Here is a 20202-nt window from a genome sequence, read left to right on the forward strand (position 1 = left end):
TATCATTTCGACTTAACTTAAAGTGTATATATATATATATATATACATGCCGGATGTGCTGGATGGGTATTAACAATGTGCACCGCCCTGGGACGGATGTCACGGACCCACACACAACCACAAATGCTGAGGTACGTCGCGCACCTTGGTGCGTGCGCTGCAGGCAGCATTTTTTGCTTTTGGCAAGCAGGTGCGTAGCGCTTGCACTTCAAACGGCAGCTGCGCGGCACTGGCCCATTGTGGTGGCCTTTATTATTTATTTGGGTACACTGACTGACAGAAGTGTCAGTGAGTGTCCCCAAATAAATTATAAAGGCTGCCGCAACGGGCCAGTGCCGCGCGGCCGCCGCCCTCAAAAGAGTGACGCCTGGGGCAGACCGCCCCCCCCCCCCCCCCTAGCTACGTCGCTGGTGGCAGGGGAACACTGGCTGTGAGCGGGCACCCTCCTGTACCTTTACTGCAGGAATGCTGTGCCATACCTTAGTTGTGGTGCAGCGGCCGACTTCGGAACACAGAGGCTCACGGTTCAATCGCTGGTGGCAGATCAGCCCAGCACCATGTGACTCTGGGCAATAGCTTGCTTAATCTTCCCGACAGCCCCCAGCGCCTTGACTCCCTCGGGTGCTTGTTCTTGCTTTAGAAATACTGGACATTTACAGTGTCCCCTTTCTGCCAGCTATGGATACGGCAGGTGTTTTTTTTTGGGGGGGGTTTCATGTAACACAAACTCGACCGGAAGGTATCAGAGCGCTTTACATGAGCACCATTTGTGTTACAGACGGACACATTTATTTTGTATATACGGTGGGGTCGTGCGCATTTCATCATAGATAACATACAAAGGAATGCAACTGCAGGAAAAGGGCATGTTATACCATGGCATGACTGGCATGAGAGGGAGGGAGCTCAACATTGTAAACTTACGAGGGTAGCAGGGACAGAAAATGCCGCTGCCCTCGTCCCAAGCAGTGGGACATCAGCAGGGCAGCCCTCTAGTGGCCGCCCGTCGGAGCCTTCCCCCTTTTCTGCCTCGCGCGCGAGGCTACGCCCAGGGAGGAGACCTCCCAATAGTGTGTAGGTGGAGGCGGGCCGTTGGGGGTGGGGGCGAGGCTTGCCCCCCTACTTAGGAGGCCCTCTCGCCCAGTTCCTCCTCTGTTTCCTGCGCGCCGCTCCAGCCTGGACACGCGTAATTCCGGCCGTCCCGCGGTACCTGATTGAGGCCCCCAGTGACACATGAAATTCTCTCCAGCACTTCATGGAGGCTGGGCGGCATATGTGGGAATAAAACCGCATAGTTGGTTTATGGGAATTACGTGATCTCATTACGGCATTGACCGTAATAAGGTGATATTTGGGATAAAGTTAGTGTAATTTCATAAAACCAAAAGAAAGCATTTGATAAGAAAAACATTTTATGCTAAACATGAAAAGCTTGTGTTTGAAGTACAATTCTTGCTATGTGCTTGAATTAGACAAAAAACTAAAAGTATTCCTTATCATTAGTTAAATCTGTTTTTGGGCGAAAATAGGTCAATGTTTGAAAAACTTTTTTTGCAGGCAAAATTATTACATTTACAAAATATTTCAAACTGGCATCTGAATGATAATTCACACTTAATTGCTGACTTTGTTGCCTTGTTGCTCTCATACGATCCGTTCTTGACGCTGATCTAGTTATCCTATGACTAACTGAGGCATTTCTTTAAAAGTAGACATCTTTTTATGACGTAATTATCACTAGGCACAAATGTTGTCTCGAGTCTGGGACTTCAAATCAGAGTACCTTAGCTGTGCTCTGCTGTTTAGGTCTGTAAATTGTGTTTATCTTTAGATAACTCTGCTCTTTAAAGCCGAGATTATTAGATCTTCGACCGTTTTTAGTTAAAATCCCCTCCCTTCAAGACAGCCGACCTTTTTGGGTCTGCTCGGAAACTCAGGTGTTATTCGATCATTCATCATTCTGAGAGGCCCCTTCTAGTTCCTGTGTGCTTGTGAGGTGAGGTATCGGGTGACAGCCTTGCCTGTTGTGGTGGGATGGTTCACTTATTCACTTTCCCCGACCAGCATGGGGAAATGTCAGAACATCATGTGCACGGGAGGCTGGAGTGACAGCCGCAGAAACAAAGAGTGCACGGCAAGGAGTGAAACTTGGGCGACACACCAATGTCAGACTTTAACCTCACGTCTGCGTTATGACGTCAGCTTCGGGAATGGGGTGCACAGCGCTTGCATTTCAAACGGCGGCCGCAGGGCACTGGCCACTGGCCCGTTGCGGCGGCCTTTATAATTTATTTGGGTAGTACACTGACTGACAATAGTGTCCCCAAATAAATTATAAAGGCCGTGGTAACGGGACAGTGCCGCGCGGCCGCCGCCCTCAGAATAGTGACGCCTGGGGCGGTCCGCCCCCACCGCACCCCCCTAGCTACGCCACTGGTATGCCTCGTAACAGACAGCCAATGCTCTGTGCTGTTGGCTCAACCTAAAAAAGCATTTCCTTTACATCATAAAGTCTTGCATTGAAGGACTACTTATTATTCCTTAAGACCATTTCATGTGTGTGTATAGATCTGCACTCTTCCACACACATCTGTGCCTGCGTTTATGTAAATAAAAATGTAATTCATGTCTCTACCCTTCTCCGTTTCAGATGGGTTAAATTTTACATTTGTGTGATCTCAGAATCCGCTTTAACATAACTTGTGTTTCAGTAAATATGAACTGTTTAAGATCATCTAGATGGAGGGTCCCTGCGCTGTTGCATTGTTCTGTTGTGGTAGTATCATGGAGATCAGCTGTTCGTGCTGAAACAGTGATGGGGAAAAGCTGGTGCAGTGGTAGCTTTGATGTTCTAGTGGCATTGATGGAATGCCTGAAAGCAGTGTTATACGGCATGGTGAAGTCTGGTGAGCGTAAAGTGCTGTCTGTGAGGTGCCCATCTTGGGGGGTATTGGGTGAATTTTGATGTACTTTGTGTGAGGAACCTTAGACTTCAAAGAGTAGCTAAGTATATTCGTTAGTGGTTGGGGGGGATATCGGTGTTAATTCAGATGGTTGGTGGAATTATTAGATGAGCTACAAGAGCTATGAAGGCACTATTTTAATTTTGCAGATTGTTTCCGTACATCTCTGCATTGCATGTGCTCAGTTGTGTGACTATTGAGAGGTGTGAATAGCTGTCAAGTAGCACCCTGAAAATTGGAAAAGCAGGGGGTGGGGGGGGATGTGTGTTGGTAGGGGGAGGAGTGGCATGTTATGGAGGGATAGATGTGTGCACGTATACATTTTAGAAAGATGAGGTGAATGGGTATAAGACTGTGTGAGACAGTTTAGCGAAAGGCATGGCTCAATGTTCAATAATGATATTGGTTAAGTGCTGGTTCCCTGCAGCATTGCAATCCACCCCCAGTTTTCTCCCTCCCCCCCTTCCCCCCCCCCCCCCCCCCCAAAAAAAAATGTTCCTCCTATTTGTGCTCAGTGCCCCTGTTGGCTCCTTTGTCGCTACTGATCTGTGCAGTAGATTGGACACATCATACATTTCCTTCTGCTCTCAGCCTGCACCTAATTTAAGGACAGTGTGACCTAATGAAGTTAATGAGTCCTGTGTTTCGTGTGTTGATCGGCTTGTTACGGACATGCCTGCATTTGTGTTGAGGACTCAAACCAAGTGCTTGCTATTGTGGCATTCATTTTTTCCTTTGTTTATATGTAGAAGCAGTTGAGATCCAGAAGCTGATGTCCTCGTGCCTTGCCTGCCTCCCTGGTCTACCTGCGGTTCTTCCTCACTGGCTTGTGCGACACCTAAGATAAACCACATGATACTCATGACTGCTCGAGAACTGGGCGAACATAGACGGGACACTAAAAGATCTTGGTTGTCTGAGGAGGGACTGGAAGACTTTGCCCTCTGAATCGTCCAGTCTCGCCTTCACCTAGGACGGTCAGACCTTCCCATGGATCGGACATCTGCTTTTATACTTGTTCTGTGGACCTACGTGAGCGGACTTACACTGGTCGTCGAGGTGGTGATGGGGCAGAAAGTTTACACTAACACTTGGGCTGTTCATATCCCAGGGGGCCCAGAGGAGGCACATCGCGTAGCTAAGAAGTACGGCTTCATAAATCATGGCCAGGTGAGTTCAGCCGGTGCTAGGCAAACAGAGGTTTGCAATATGAGTTATGTACCATGTGATAGACATTCCCTGATGTTGTTGAGAGCAGAATGACTGCACATGTGTTCTAATGCAATTCTAGTATTGCGTTTTTCAAATGATTTTTTTAAAATCAATGTATCTCTTCCAGTCCTTCTGATTTGTAACAAAGCTGTAGACCTTGAAGTTCTGAGCTTTTCACCAGCTGAGGAAACTTTTTTTTTTTTGTTTATGACCATCAAAGAAAATGTAAAGGTTTTTTTTCTTCTAAGCAATCATTAGCTACCACCATCTCTGCCAACCACTCCCGAAAATAAAATGCCCACTCCCCCTAATATTTTATCAATGCAGGGCCTTGCTACTGTACATGGGCATTTGTTTGCTTTACAGTTGGTTTATTATGGTTTTGCTCGTAGACAGATTGATTTTTTGTTTAGTGTCAGGATTGTTTTGTGCACTATTTTGTACCAGCGTACTACTCATACTTTCATTTGCAGGGTTGGTCTGTTTGCACTTTTTTTTACCACCCTGGATGCATATATTTTTCTTCATGAGATGGTGTGGAACAAAGCATTCCTTCCTTTTATATAAAACCCATCACAGACCGGAAGGCGCCATTTATTGCCCTATAATTTGCCGTAGGCCCGATTTTCAAAGCATTGTCTGTCTCCTAAGGAAATAACGAGTAAGTCCAAAGTAAGTTTCCAAGTTGCCAAAATACTGTTGGTACCACAACCCCTTCCACTTTTCCTCTAGGGCAGGAAATGTGCCCTAACGGCCAGAGCTGCTTACTTTGGCAATGGGAAACCAGTTTCGAATCCAGACCTCGGATCAGCATCCTGTGATTCTGGGCAAATCCCTTAATCTCCCCGTACCTGAAAGGTGTAATGTAGTCTGGTGCTCATGTAAAGTTTTTTTTCAATTCCCTTGGACTAAGTTTGAGCTTTATAAAACTGAAATAATAATAAAATATCAAGTCTGATTATGCAGCACGTGTGCGGGTACCTCTAAGAAAAGAAGCTTTGGTTTGTATCATGCATAATCTAAATTGCAAGTACATAAAGCACGCCTTATATAAACCCCCAGAAAGATCGGGTAGTGCCATGTGACTAGTAAAAGGGATATATGCCAGAGATAAAAATCAATTTAGGAAAGTTAAGCAAGGACCATAGTATTGCAATAGGACAATCCAGGAAACATGTAAACCGCTTTAAGATTTTCGACAATGTTGCGATTTCTGTATAAGTGTGTATGAAACAACATAACACTTTCGATTACCTTTAATAGATAATTGAAATACGCATAGGAAATCTTGGTTTCTGTTCGTTTTGTTTATGCAGAATGTTTACAATGAATTTTCCAGCTTGGTGCAGACCTAATCGAATGCTAATAGTTGAACATGTTTGCACCATGATTGTGGAGCGTGGCAAAAAAATGTAGATGGGTGAGTAAAGGAATTGTGTAATGGCGTCCTGTAAGTTCCATACCCCTGCCTACGCCTCTATTAAGAGCAGTGGTATGGTGGCCAACTAGAGAAGTCTCTGTATCCTAACTGCCTGCCATCATTGTAAATTGTGATCAATTTAAGGTGTGTTTAATAGCACACCTTGTATGCTAAATTATTTTATAGCATCTCTCCACACACCTGTTCTTTGGTTGTATCTAAGTTCATGTGAGCCAGCTATAGGACCGCAGAACCCTTATGCGGTAGTGGTGGCTGGCATGTACCAAGGGTGGTGAGGTGATGTGTCACAAAAAAAGAAAGAGAATAGACTTGCCTTCAACGTGCAGCGCAATGTCCTCCTCCCTCTGTCTTCTCTACGCCAGATGAAGGAAACTACACTAGCCAATCCTGGCGCTGCTCTTGCAGCATGAGAGCAGTGCCAGGATTGGATGGAGCAGGCTCTCTCAGAACTCCGAAGAGCACTGGAGGCCTTCACTTTCTATAACCCAACTGTCTAAGAAAGCTAGGTTGGAGGACTCTGAATGGCGCATGTTTCGCTGGCTGTCGCAAGACGGACGTCCAAAGAGACATTCACAATTTAAAGTGCACTGTACAGCTCCCTGTTGCTGCAACTCAGCGGCACTGGCCCCGCCCCGCCCTTTCCCGACACTACGTTCGGGACGGATTGCTGAAAAATAAAATGGTAATTACCTTTCATATTTTTCTGCTCTGTGGCTTGTGGGGAGACACTCCTCCTCTCAAATGGAGGAGCTGCTCCTGTTATGCAGTGATTGACCAACCCAGTTACTGAAGCGTGATCTATATATATATATATATATATATATATATATATATATATATATATATATATATATATATATATATATATATATATATATATATATAATATTCAACATGGACGGTTCTGTCTGCCTGCCCAGCCTTCATCTCCTCAGAGGGGGGTACTCTAGCCCCGGTAGGCATTGCGACTTTATTTCCTGTCAGCTATTCTCCAAGCCCAGCTATCGGGGATCTGTCTGTTCCCTCATTAAATATTGGACCATCCTGACGCTAATCTTTCTCGTGTGCTTTCACATTCCTTCCCTACTGTAATTATTTGATGGGCTTCAAATGAACCGAAGATTAATCGGGTGAAATTACAGCAGGGGTCAGCTGCAGTGTTTCAGCTGAGCGATAGCATGACTTGCTCCACTAATTGCTTCTGCATGTTTGAAATGGATTCTTGGAAAGGGCTAAAGTTGAGTACAAGGCTGTTGGGAGGAAGGCTTTTTCCCCTTTGTTTCTATTTTGGGATAGTTGTTTTTTTTTCAGATGTCACTACACTCTGGTTTCGGCCTCCAGAAGATTGTGTGTTTGTCACTAGTAGCAGTGTTGATTCAGTTTGTTGAACATCGTACTTTGTTGGTGCACAGCATAGCATTATCAAGAACCAGGTATGGATTTGACATCTCCATTTTAAATGCCCCACCCTCCTTCCCGAGGAGGTTGATAATAGGAGCCGTAAACTGAAGAGATCTTAATTCTAGTAGAGAAATTCTGGTGGCCACGAAAGCGAAAGTGCGAGTCTCTGCTCTGCACCTGTTTATCACGGATGGAGGTGTGACTGACTAAATGACTACAGGACAACATGCAAGTGTCTCGCCCTCCACCCAAGTTTGTGCCTTTTAATATATTTTTTCCACACAAACCTCTGTGTGGATAACGCTGCACTCCACCCACGCTGTGCTTCAATTTATTATGTTGTCTCATATAGTGAGTATGTTGCACAAAAAAACCTTCGTTTCCATAATAACGCTTGGACTTTTATTAATTGATTAGGTGGGTGTTTTTGTGAAAATGCGATAGGGAAGTTTAACCCTTTTCTCTTACAAGGACAGGGGAAGTCATCCATTAATGCCAGCCATATGCTAAGGTAGCAAAGAAAGGCTAGCGCCCCAGGTGCAAATTACAGTTCACCAGCTATAAATTGTTTCTACTGTATACAGGTCCAGCTTGTGGGATTTTGGGCAGTGGGCTCTGTATGTCTAGTGTTAAAAAGCGAATGAAAATCTAGTGGGCAAGAAAATATGTAATACTAGTCGGGGGTAGTAAGCGCTCTATAAATACAATTACAATAAGCACTGTTGTTGATCAGTTACCAGCTTCAAGATGCAATATAAAGCCACTCCCCTTAACAGGTCATTAAATGTCCAGATAAACCCATATGTCAGCTGCTGGATCAAGTAGATACCATTTGTAACTAAGCTACAAGACTTTCCTCCGAGAGTATGACTAGTTATAGTCCCTCCAACGAGCTTTGTTTTTCTTCAGTAGACTGCTGAAGAAATTGCCATAAGGCATGATCTTGAGTTTTCGATTGATTTGCAGCCATCACTCCACCAGCTTGACTGGGATTTCTCAAGTCTTGTTCTGCATTCCCAAACCACACCCTGCCTGTTACAAATTCTGACCCTCACCTCTCACTCTGGTTTAACATTTCTCATTTTTACAGATTTTTTCCTTTTTCACTGGGTCTTCATGATGAGAAATATTCTCCAGGCACCTTCTGCCACGAATGAATGGCAAATGGTTGATAAATCGATATATGAACGAGTGAGAGGTTGAATGGATACTTGGATGATTGGCACATGGATTATTTCCCAATAGAAGGGGGGGGGGGGGAGTAAGAAGTAAGGGAGTGAAACCACTCAACTTTCAAATATGCACACAACTTAATCAGAGGGTTGTGGTGCCACTGTGATGGCTTGCCTATCCTGTTAATCCTTAGCGATTTTTAAAAGGACTGCTACCCACTGGAGTTTCCTCTTGTGGCATGCTTCACCATTGAATCCACATCCAAAGCACGTAATATGCCTGGATGGGCTTAACCTCTAGAATGAGGGAGCACTTCTAAGGATGATATCCTTATCGGGGTCTGTATGCATTTTAAATTACCTCTGGTAACCAAAAGGATTCTTTAATTGACAACTGATAATAGGGTAAGGTTAAAAAGTTTTGTGATGCCTAATGGGGCAAATTAAGACACCCCTGGCATTGAACATATCGCGGTCAACATGTTTTAGCCATCTTAGCCCCCACCGGGTCGTGACTTTCTTCAGGACCGTAAGTTAACCAATCCCGTCAAACAAGCTATCCGTCATTGGGTTGTCTAATGTTTTTTTTCCCAATTAAAATCGAGAAAGAAAATGCAAGCATTCATGCATCCCGTATAATTACGTACTCCTAAGTTCTAAAATTTGGTGGGTGCCTTCACAGTGCGTCACGGCACTCTGCACCGCTCCTCTCTGCGCCTCTCTACTCTGCACCATTGCACTCTGTTCTGCTCTACTTCTCTCTACTCTGCATGACTCCACTCTATACCTCTCTACTCTACCCCACTCCTCTTCTCTCTACTCTACACCACTCTATTTTATGCCAATGCACTCTACCCCCACACTACTCTACTGTGCTCCACTGCACTCGATGCGCAAACACTGCACTCTTTGGCACTCAACTCTACACCAATTCATTTTATTCTGCACCACTCCACTCTACCCTGCACCATACCACTCTACCCCACTCCACTGCACTTTGGGCCACTGTACTCTGCATCGCTCCACTCTGACATTGCACTCTACGCTACACTATTCTACTCCACTCATTTCCACTCTACGCCACTGCACTCTACACCACTCTATTGTACCCTACATCCTGACACTCTGCAACCCTCTAATCTATTCTGTACCACTGCACTCTACGCCACTGAACTCTGCACTTCTCTACTCTACACTTCTGCACTTTACCCTGCACCAGTCCACCCTTCACCACTCCAATCTGCCACTTCACTCACCTCTGAAATAATCTACTCTGTCACTGCTCCATATTCTGAAGCAATCTACTCTGCACCACTGCACTCTACTCCAATCTACTCTGCACCAGTGTATTTTACACCACTTCACTCTAGGCCGCTCTACGAAACTGCACTCTACTATACTCCACTCTAAAACGATCTACTACGCTCTACAATACTGCTGCATTCTACAACACTACCCCACAATGCTTTATGCCACCCCATGACACTTTACTCCACTCTGTTCTACGATGCACTACTCCATGCCACTCCAACATTCTACTCCACTCTGACACTCCACTATATACAACTTAACTACAACACTACTCCACTCAGTGCTATTCCACTCTCCTACACTACTCCACTCTATGCTAGTCCATTCTATGACAATCTACGCATCTCCGATCTACACCTCTCCGCAATACGCTATGCCACTCCACTTTGGTACTCTACTCCACTCTACCCCCTTCCACTCTACGACACTCTACTCCCTCCACGACACTCCACATCACTCAACTCTACACACTCCATAACACTGCACTTTACAACACTTCACTGCACGCCACTCTCCTTTACCCCACTAGATTTTAGCAATGCTTAACAGCCACGCTGCTGTACAACATGGCTAAATCATAGTGGCAAGGCCAGTAGCTCTTTCATAGGCGAGACCTATTGGATCTTCCAATACTCCTTGCTTTCTTGCGGCGCTGCTTGCGTATGCTGTGCAGGATTTAACAACCTCCCTCTTGCCTCTGACCCTCCTTACCAAACAAGGGTTCTTTCACTCATGAAAGTGGCATTTTTTAGTTTGGGAATTTTATATAGCGTGAATATGACCCGAACAGGGTATCGGAGCGCTGTTTAGAAAGCTGGTCAGTTCTAGATACAGGGAGAAATGCAATGGCGAATATGCAAGCAGAAAGCATATACAACATAAGTCAGCTGACCTATTGATGCTCCAGATGTGCCTCTGGAAGGTAGTCAAGCTGAGGGGCTATAGGGCTAGTCTTGAAGGAATCTATTCAGCACATGCATGTTTACTTCTTTCTTAAAGGATAAAGTCGAGGGGTTAGATCTGGTAGCAGGAGGCGGTGCTTTCCAAATTTGTGGGGCTTGGCCAGAGAAGGAGCGGTTGTAAGTTTTCATTTTGTTGATGCTGATTGCTAAGGTGTAGTGTTTCGTAACATATATATATTGTTTAATTCTTTGCCTTACATCTTTGCTCGAGTAGTGGTCATTGCACCATCTGCGCAATCGGTTTTTAAACTCTGCCACAGAAGGCTAAAATGCTCAATTCTGATCTAGGAATGATGAGCGTCCTAGTCACACTCTGGCATCAAGAGAGAACTCTCAAAATAAGATTGAAAAGATAGTCTACTTAAACTGCAGACCTAAAATAGGGCAGCCAATAAAGCAGAGAGGGCATTGAATGTTCAGGGCTCCTTTATATAGTGCTCGCGCTGCAGAGCCCCTTAGCGAGAACTCCACAGTGTGGATGTGAACTGGGATGAAGAGATGTAACCAATTGCTAGAGGACACACACAGCGAGTGGACATTCTCTACCCGTACCCCATCCTACTTTAGGATGGAGTTTTAATTTTTTTTTTTTTTTTTTTTTTGGATTCTTTTATTTGATCTTCCTATTATCTCTGGTTGATAAACCGGTGTTCTTTAAAGTGGAGAAAAAGGTGGTTGATCACCCGCTCCTTGGATAAGAATCTGATCACGGACTTGTATAGTATGCTCCTGTCTCGTTACACCCACACTTTCCATGCAGGTAGGGCCCGGTGGGAGAGGGACTTACACCAAGCTAGCGTACTATTGGTATTACACCCCGAGCGACTGCACCAAATAGATGGGGCACACAACCCGGACTGCTGGAGGGGATGCGGGAAGGTGGGCACACTTGTTCATCTGCTTTGGGAATGTGATCGTTTGACTCCTTATTGGACCCAAGTGCTTGATGAAGTAGACAAATACCTTGACACAGAGGTCCCACGTCTCCCAGCATACGTACTGTTAGGAGTGCCCAATCCACACGCCTATCCTTTGAAATCTAGGAGGGCTAAGCAGATAGCGCTCGCACTGGGTTCTGCAACGCAAAGCCTTCTTACCCACTGGAAATCCACACATATCCCGACACATATAGGGTGACTCCACCGACTGCGGCACATATTAGGAATGGAAAAGATTTCGCTCACCATCGCGGGCAAAGGCTCTGACTTTAGCGAACTATGGCAACCACTCTTGTCCCTGCTAGCCCAGGACTTTAGGGAACTATCATGCTCTTGCTACTTACGCCTACTCCACCTACAGGTGCCAAACACACCTGCTTGAAAGGGTACTACCCAGAAGCGACTATCATTTCTCTGTTTTTGGCCGGGTGGGAGATGCGGGAGGTTCTTTCTCACGTATTTCTTTCTTTCTTCTTTTCTGACTGTTTATGGGAGTGGGCGGAGGGTATAGCTTCTCCTTCGGTTTTATTCCATGTTCCTTTTGTATAATTTGCACAAGTCAACCATCCGTTTTGCAGTCCTGCGAGACCCACAGGTGCACACTGGTCGTTGCATTGAATACCATGACTTGCGTTCCCTTCAATAAAGATTTAAACCATAAAGTGGAGAAAAACTACCATAAAAATATATGTTTTTATTTTAAGACCCAATTGGCTTGTGGTGCCTTTCCCCATATCATTATTCCTCGCCCTCTAGTCCCTCGTTCATAATTTACTTAGCTGCAGTAGAAGTCTGTTATGGCCTGTTCTTATTTTTAAATCTGCTTATTTTGGGCTTGGTGGTTTGAATTTACCAGTGTCTGTCTCTGAAAGCAGCAGATGGTCCTGCTGCAAATGGGCGCTACTTCGTTAATGAATAGTGGGTGGTGTGATCTTCAGCCCATTGGGGCTTCCAGCAATATTCTGTTTTCCTCCTTCCTGGGTCAGCGTGTTCATCAATGTTCCCACCTCCTCTTTGGGTCCAGGGTAAAGTGCTCATTCTGTGCCCGTCACTCACAGATGACCCTCTGCCTGTGTTTTTGTTCTTAAAACTTTGAACATTACACTAGTGTCGGAGTGTTGGCCTGAGCACAGGCCTGCTCACTACTACTTTGATATCCAAATGCACGTTGTGATGTTGTCTAGCTCGAGAGGTCCAAGGTAGCATAAACTGGCCTCGCTTAGGGACTTTCCTGGAAGTGTTGTGGTGGTGCTTCCAGATGAACATCTGTTCCAGGCAGAGAAACGTGCATCCGGGAGTAGCAGAATATAGGTTTGGAAATGTCCTTCAGCGGATCGATGTGGGGTTTTTGATCTATCATTCAGCGATTTTGTGATACTGAAATTGAAGCTGTAATGTGGCAGAACTGCAACATGTTACTGCACTGTCCTGACTTGCACCTCTTTGGTCACTGTATCGCGACAAATGGGTGATAGTGGACAATACAGATCATTTTCTAGACCTCTAAATGAAGCATTCCCTTGCTGCTACTGTGCGTCTTTCCACCAAATATCAGCTTTGGAAGAAGGGCCTGTTTTTTGGGGCCTGTGGTGAGTGTTAGCGGAGTCTTACGTCATACTGAGCACAAAGGCATGCAGTTGGTTCTGCTCTCATGTCTATAAGGCTGAACCTAAAGTCATACCGGTGACTTTTTTTTTTTTTTCCAGCCACTTCTGGATTCCTAATGTTCGTATGATGGGCCCTGCTTCCAGGCTGTCTAAAATTGAACTCTGAGCTATTGGACTCAGAACGATGCATTTGTTTTCCAGCCCCAACAATGACCCTTTTTGCTGTTGGAGTAGCCCAGGAATGGTGTTCAGCTATGCAGGGCTCGCTCCTTTCATCTCACCACTTTGGCACATCTTTTCCTTCCGGTCACTGTGCTCCATTATACTAATGGATGTGTGAATGTGCGCTACCCGTGCTTGAGCCGTGACACTTTGTTCTCCTCTTTGACATCAGGGCCTCATGAGTGGTAGTATATTGGGCGCACCCCTGTGGTTAAGTGCTTCAGTCTATGCATCTTCAGTTTTTAAGTTGGCGTTCAATGTATATTGGGTGTACATGCTTAAACCTTACCCGCCGTGTTATCAGCAATTACTCACCTATTTGCTGGCACCCTAACAAGGCGGTTTTACTCTATTCCATTAACATTGAAATGTCACTACCCACCCTGTCCGGATATGTGTCCTGGTTGTCATTATTAGCTCTCATTAACATTGCGGCTTCTTTCCTCCCTCCCTGTCCAGGAATGGTACCTGATGACTTCAGAGGCAATCATTTAGACATATGTACGTAGTGTTCTTCTTGTAACCAAGCTTTTAGATATTGTTGCAACTTCTTTAAATATGTTTTATTTCTTAGGTTTTGCCTCCATAGCTCTTATGCTGTGCTTTACAAATCTGTTTGTAATATAAACTTAAAAGGGAAACATGTTGCTGAGGGGTGAGCTTTCCGTTCTATTACTGCCCCAACCAGTCTTGGCAACTGAGGCAGCACAATGTGTGTAAACCTACAAGATTGCATATTGAAACTTGTCTGGCAGATGAGGACAAAAAAAAAAAAAAAAAAAATGTATATAAACTTAAAAGGGACTTTCATCCGCCGCCTCCTCTCTTTCCTGGCTTCTCATTGGTTCTTGTGTTTGCCACTTACCTTTCCTCCATTTCTATTGGCTGTAGCATATTTTCCTGCATTTAGCAATGCCTGCTTCTCATTATTTTTCCGCTGCCGAAATACTGTTAACATCTGCTTTGTTGAAATATATTTTCATAAAGTTTTGCCTATTGCTCTTGCACTATATTTATATAACAATTTATAACCAGGAGAGATGAAGTGATTTGCATAGATTCACAGGATGTTGAGCGGCAGAACCAAGACTCGAACCGGGCCGCTGTGCCACATTCTCTCTATTCCCGTGTTATCTTTCAGGGAGCTCTTTTCTTCTCCGGACGATCATTGCAGAAAGTAGCTCTTTAGCCTTTACATAGGCGAAATTGGTGTATTACCAATGCTTCTTTTATTGTTAGTCTGCTTTGACTTCAGTGTGACTTTATTTATCATACTTTGCTGTTTTCATTTTAACTGACACCATCAAGGCCGTACCAATGGCAGAAATTCACTATACAAATGCTGCTAACTAAGCCTTAGTTATATTAGGCACCATTAATTTTGGGAAAAATTTGCTGTTTTTTTTTGTCCCAGTTTTACGAGAATGGTCGTCCGCCAGCATAGTAGTAGTTCTCAGCTGGCGTATCCATTAAATTCAAACGCTTAGCAGAAGTTTTGCAGCTGTCCCTTGATGTGTGCTGATCTAAAAAATAAGTTTGTTTGAGTTCAGACTCCGTGTAATGAAAGAAGGAAGTTGTTCCTCCCTTGCCCCAACTCATCAAATGATGGTCACTACTGATTCATTTGAGTGGGAAACTGAATGCAGTCACCTTTCTTCAACAATCTGCATTTGTGAGAGGTCCTTTCTGCACATACAGCAAGAGCCGCCTTCAAATTATGGAACGACTTAGTCACTTACTGTTAAACTGGGCAGGTCCATTGAAGCCCTGCCGCTGTAGACCTATGTAAGCAGAAGATTGGTAGTTTGCTGACCCATGGAAGACTCTGCTGTGACTGACAAGGTCTGTAGATTGGATCCTGGTGCACAGATCTTTCAGTTGTGATATGCTCTTGTGTTTCTCCACTGGTGCCTTCACGTCCTTTGTAGGCATGTCCTCTCTTGCACGTGTTCTATGGAGGTACTTGTAGAGTCGTATGAACATTAATACAGTGCTCTTGATTGACTTCTGCAAACAGACAGGCATTTGACCCAAAGCAAATTGCCTTTACCTATGGAAAGACCTAGAAAGGGAAATGTTAAGGAGCTAACCTGTTCCACTAGAAGTCTCCATTGGGCTCACTGTGGCACTGAAACTCATTCTTCAGGGTCTGTTAACTGAAACCGAATTGATTTTCCACCTGGTATTTGCGGAAACGTGACCACTTCCTGCTAGAACAGTGATACGGTCACCGCATCACAGACCAAGCTGCCCACCCCCCCCCGAGATGTGTGCATTGACACGCCAGTGCATAATCTTATATTGAATGCCTAAACCAAGCTGATGTCTACTGTCCACGTGCATTCACCCACCTCCTTCCTAGCCCTTCTAGTTTGCTTCCATTTGTGATGATGCGTTTCACACTAGGTGCACTGTCTGAATACTGCATGGCAGTCTTTGGTGTCCCATCATTGTTACTTTGAGTTGTGCACATCGTTCTTGCTCCTGCAGTATACCACCCGGCTCCCGCTGTTGGAAGTGCACTTTTTCTTGCCTGAACCTCTAAAAGATCGAGGTGCAGTGCAAACTGAATGTCGTACAAGTTGGCAGAAGACAAACTGGCTGATATACAGAGCCTCTGGTGGAGACCCCATTACAGTGAGTTCCTAGACAGTGTGTGTATCAGTTCTCTCAGACGTCTTTCTCATAGGATTTAAATTGTATTCCTTTATTTTTTCCACTCTTTGGGCACTTAAAGATTCACGCTTCTTGTGTACAAATGATATTGCCATTTCCCCCGAGATAAGAGTCCTGTTGGACAGTCCTGCTTTCACCCAAAGTTGGTTTGGGTACAACGTTAATGACCGGATCTATTTTTCCGAGCTCCTGTAGCTAAGAATGAAGTACTTAGTGAGTACATTTTCTAATGGAAACCTTATTATTCTAACTTTATTTCAATAACATCGATCCAAAAGTCCTGCAACAGCTGTTTTGTAGGCAATAAATAGAACGCAAACTATTTTGTTACTTAGAACATACTTGTTGAATTTTTTTATTTTATTAAACTCCCACTATTTTGCCTCCATACATTCATACCACCTTTCCTTCAATAGTATAATACTATGACTTACTGTACCCACAGTTGAGATTTTCTGAGAACTTATTATTGCGAGCTATTTTGATGAATCTTGAGAGATTTGACACCCTTTCGGAAAGCAAGATGCCTTGGATACCAGTTTGTGCACCTCCATCTTGTCTTTACATACTTCTGAGCTTTTGGAATTTAGCCCCTATATTTGTTACTGTTTGTTCATTAGTTCTATGTAGGACCGCTTTGGTGAGGCTCTGCTTGTTCTTCAGTTTTCTGCTATTTGACTTGTTTTGCGATTCTGTTAGGTAATTAATTCTTTGATCGGATTGGCTCCTTGTCATCAAGTCCTTAATCATACTGGTTTGGTGAAACTACACTTAGTCACCTGTGCTTTTACTTATTTTTGACTTTGTTTAGTTATTAGTAATTGTGTATATGTTTGATTTTGAGCATCTTTGCTTGGTCACCTTTTTTGTTTCCTAATTGTTTCGATGAATTTGGACCTAGTCGCCAGTTCCTTAGCATTTGATCTGTAGGAGGCTGTGGTCATCAATCCGACTTGTGTACGGTTTCTTTTGTCACAATCTTTCTGGTGTATGCTAAGTTGGTGAGCCACTTCATTAGCATGTGCGTATTTTAAGGCCATGCTCCTTCCCCAGTTTCTTTGAAGCTGTTCTGGTGTTTCTCACTCTTTGGTGTATGTAGGACCAGTTTCATTACAGGCTGCCTGGATGCTAATTGTTGATCAGACTGTACTAGACTTAAAATCTTTGATTAACTATCTTTTTGGCAAACCTCTCTTCGAGTGTGATCTTGTGTTGGATATGCTTGGTTGCATTACTCCAATTTTTACACCTGTTCCAATTTAGATCTGTAGTGCTGTGAGACCCTTTTTTATTTTGTAAAATATTCTTGGCGGTGATTAGTGTTCAACTTTATTTTCTGAGTAAGAACAATTCTCACACAAAAGAAGACCTCATTATATAAGGTATAATGTACCACCTGCCGTAAATGATAAAGATATTGCAAGTCAGAGGCGTTTCATGACCCTATAGCAACGAGGCTGAAGGCAGAGTTCCTTTATAAGGTCATGGAACTCCGAATGGACTTGCAGTGTCTTATATTGTACAGCAGGGTATGTTTTATTCCTTACAATAGATTGTCATATCATCCCCCTTCCCACAAACCACTTTTTAGGTCGAGCCTATGGCAGCGCGCATGCGCTGCATAGGAAATAGACCTCTTGGAATCGCTTCAGGAGAAGCTCGTGCATGTGGTGCTCACACGCCATTGGCCTTCATGTCTGGCTCCAGCATGCCATTGGCCAAAGGCGTGTGGATGTCCAAGCTTTTAGGAAAAAGTTCACTCCCAGAGCGTTTTGCTCTCGGTAGCCAGCAGCAGTGCGCAGGCTGACATCTGTTTTGTGTCACCTTTCACTTTCGCAGCTTTCATTGTGGTCCCATTTATTACTTCCTGGTTATACCTGGTCACCCTACTGCTGACTCTATTTAGCAATAGGCCGGCTGACGGTAAGGCAAGGGGCTACAACCCCGCTCAACACACACCGCCCTCGCAGAGCACACTGACATCTTGAGTGTATCTGCACACAGTACCACATAGTTGTCGATGGCACTTGCTCCAGATTCTCCTGCACTGTAAGGGCTATTTTAAGCTCCTGAAGGATGCCTTTTAAGTCTTTCTGGCCACATTATGAAAGGTGGGGGACCGAGACGTGATACTGTTTACACCCGAACCTTGTGCGAACACGGAAAGTCAGAATAACTCCAGTGACAGCATGCCCTTGCTTTGCAGCTATCAAAAAATGCACGGACATTACACATTTAGGCAGAATGCCCCACGTGGAGCGCAGTGGGAGTTTTGGCAAGTTTCGGGGGCTGTGGTGGGGAAGGCCTTCTTTTGAAACGTCTCCAATTTGTAAGCGCTGGTCATTTTTAGCCCCCTTGTGGCAAGTGGGAGGCAGAGCCCAGAGTCGTGGCGTGCACTGTCCCATCCGTGTCTCCTACAGAGTATGGTGCCCAGACATGCCCCGCCGCCCCCTGGAGCAGAGAGGTGTGTGGTCATGGAGACCTGACGAGCTTCTGGTGTCAACAGAAGCCTAGGTGACCCCCCCCCCCCCCCCGCCCTCGCCCCATGCTCTTGTGTGCCAGTGTGATGACTCCACATCGGTGTGAAGAGGGATGTAAGAAGCATGGCTTCCCGTGCTCAGGAGACCACGCTATCTTTTGCAGTCCGACCCTTACTGTTTAGACCGAAGGTTTGACATCATTTGGTATGCTGGGCATGGGGTAAAGTAATTTATTCATATTTATTTTTTAATGCATTTGGGTGGACGTGTCTAAGGTAAATAGGACCTTTCACCATTTCTTTTCAGATTTACAAAGTGCTCAGTCCGTAGACTTCACTACTTCAGAGCTACAAACCAGGCCAGAGAGTGGGATAAGTCTTGACTCAGAGGTCAAGCAGAAAAATCTTAATGCCACATCTTGCTATTAAGTTGACATTTTGTGAGACAGGCAAACGGGGAATTGCCTTTCTGCCTCCACTTATGCTACCACTATATACTGTATGTGAATCCTTTTTATCCTCACCGGGTTGAAGGGCGCAGGGTAGACGCGGCTCTGCAGCGATGGTTGTATCTACCGAGCTGTCGAGGCACTGTAGCTTCAGGGCACACTGCCCTGTTCTCCGTGACTTATGTGGCATCTCGAGTGTTCTTAATCCTACCTCCCGCTAGAGTGTGCATTTTAGGCACTCATGTTTTCGCTGTCTTTAGTTGGTACATGCAAACCCGCGCGCCATTTTCCATGGTACATGCGTGGCAGGTTTTCTGCCGAACATCACGCATTCCAGTCCATTATTCAGTGATCTGGACTATAGTGAAATATGACACACAAGGTAAGTCATTCCGGGACTAGTTAGTGTGTGTGGAGCCGCAAGGGTTTCGGGTATTTTGCAGTTTGAAAGACGTAACTTACAATTGCTTTTCCTGTCAAGAATGACTTTAGAGGTCAGTTAGACACAATTGCAGATGTGGCTGAAATTAAATGTGCGTGCTTTAACAGAGAATTCACCTCTAATGCTTTACTACTCACCGAAAAGTGCTTTGACGGGGTAATAAGCTCAATATAAATACAATTGCTTATTCCACACTGAACATACTGCCGGACTGAAGGAGTAAAGTGCCTGATAGTATTGAAGAGGAGCTGTTTACCGCCCGCTGTTGTGACTGGGGTGTGTGTGGGGGGAGGGGGCAGTGATTCATCACTTGGTGGTGAACAGCATAACACCTGAACACCCCGGGGCAGCGATCTCCTTACTGAGTTAGTCAGGAAACCGGTGCAGTGATTTCACAAAAAGTCATGCGGGCGTGTGTTTATGGTAGCAGTTTTGTGCAGTTTCTCAGTGTTACACAAGGCCCGTGGGGCGGAGTCACTCTGCTGTGTTCCGCAGGGTGCAGCCTCATCAGGGCAACGAGGGCCCCCCGTCTTCTGTCTCCAGCATGAGGCTCCTGCGCTGTACCCTGGTGGTGGCTGTCCAGGTGCGTTTCTCGTAAGACCTCGGCGCTGTACCCGCCGGTGCTCTCAGGTGCTCGCTGGTCACACTGTTTGTCGGAGGGGTGATTCCATGAAACTCTAAACTGTGTGCGGTGTGGGTGCTGGTGTTAATTGGCCATGGGGCATCTCCAGCTCACAGGCTACGACCGACCCCAAGCTGCCGGCTGTGGGATTGAAAAGGTCTTCTTTTACGGACTAATGTCCCAAATGACTGATGGAGAGGTCATTCAAACTCCCTCTTCTCCTCCAGAAGGCGCTCAGTCTTTTGTAAACAGATGGCTGGTGTGTACGGGCTATTTGAGGGCGGTGGTGGCTTTTTATAACCCCG

General features: G+C 45.1%; 1 protein-coding gene across 3 annotated transcripts in view; it reads left to right on the forward strand.

The window, feature by feature from the left end:
- Positions 1–20202, forward strand: part of FURIN (furin, paired basic amino acid cleaving enzyme) — a 382970-nt gene that overhangs the window by 45651 nt on the left and 317117 nt on the right. For all 3 annotated transcript variants that reach the window (XM_085644360.1, XM_085644361.1, XM_085644362.1), the window contains one exon: positions 3713–4133. In XM_085644360.1, the coding sequence (XP_085500486.1) occupies positions 3954–4133 (180 nt within the window). In that variant the 5' untranslated portion in view covers positions 3713–3953. The remainder of the gene's footprint in view (positions 1–3712; positions 4134–20202) is intronic.

Source organism: Triturus cristatus, chromosome 3_1 (genome assembly GCF_964204655.1).
Source record: "Triturus cristatus chromosome 3_1, aTriCri1.1, whole genome shotgun sequence".
In the NCBI taxonomy this organism is placed as follows: Eukaryota; Metazoa; Chordata; class Amphibia; order Caudata; family Salamandridae; genus Triturus; species Triturus cristatus.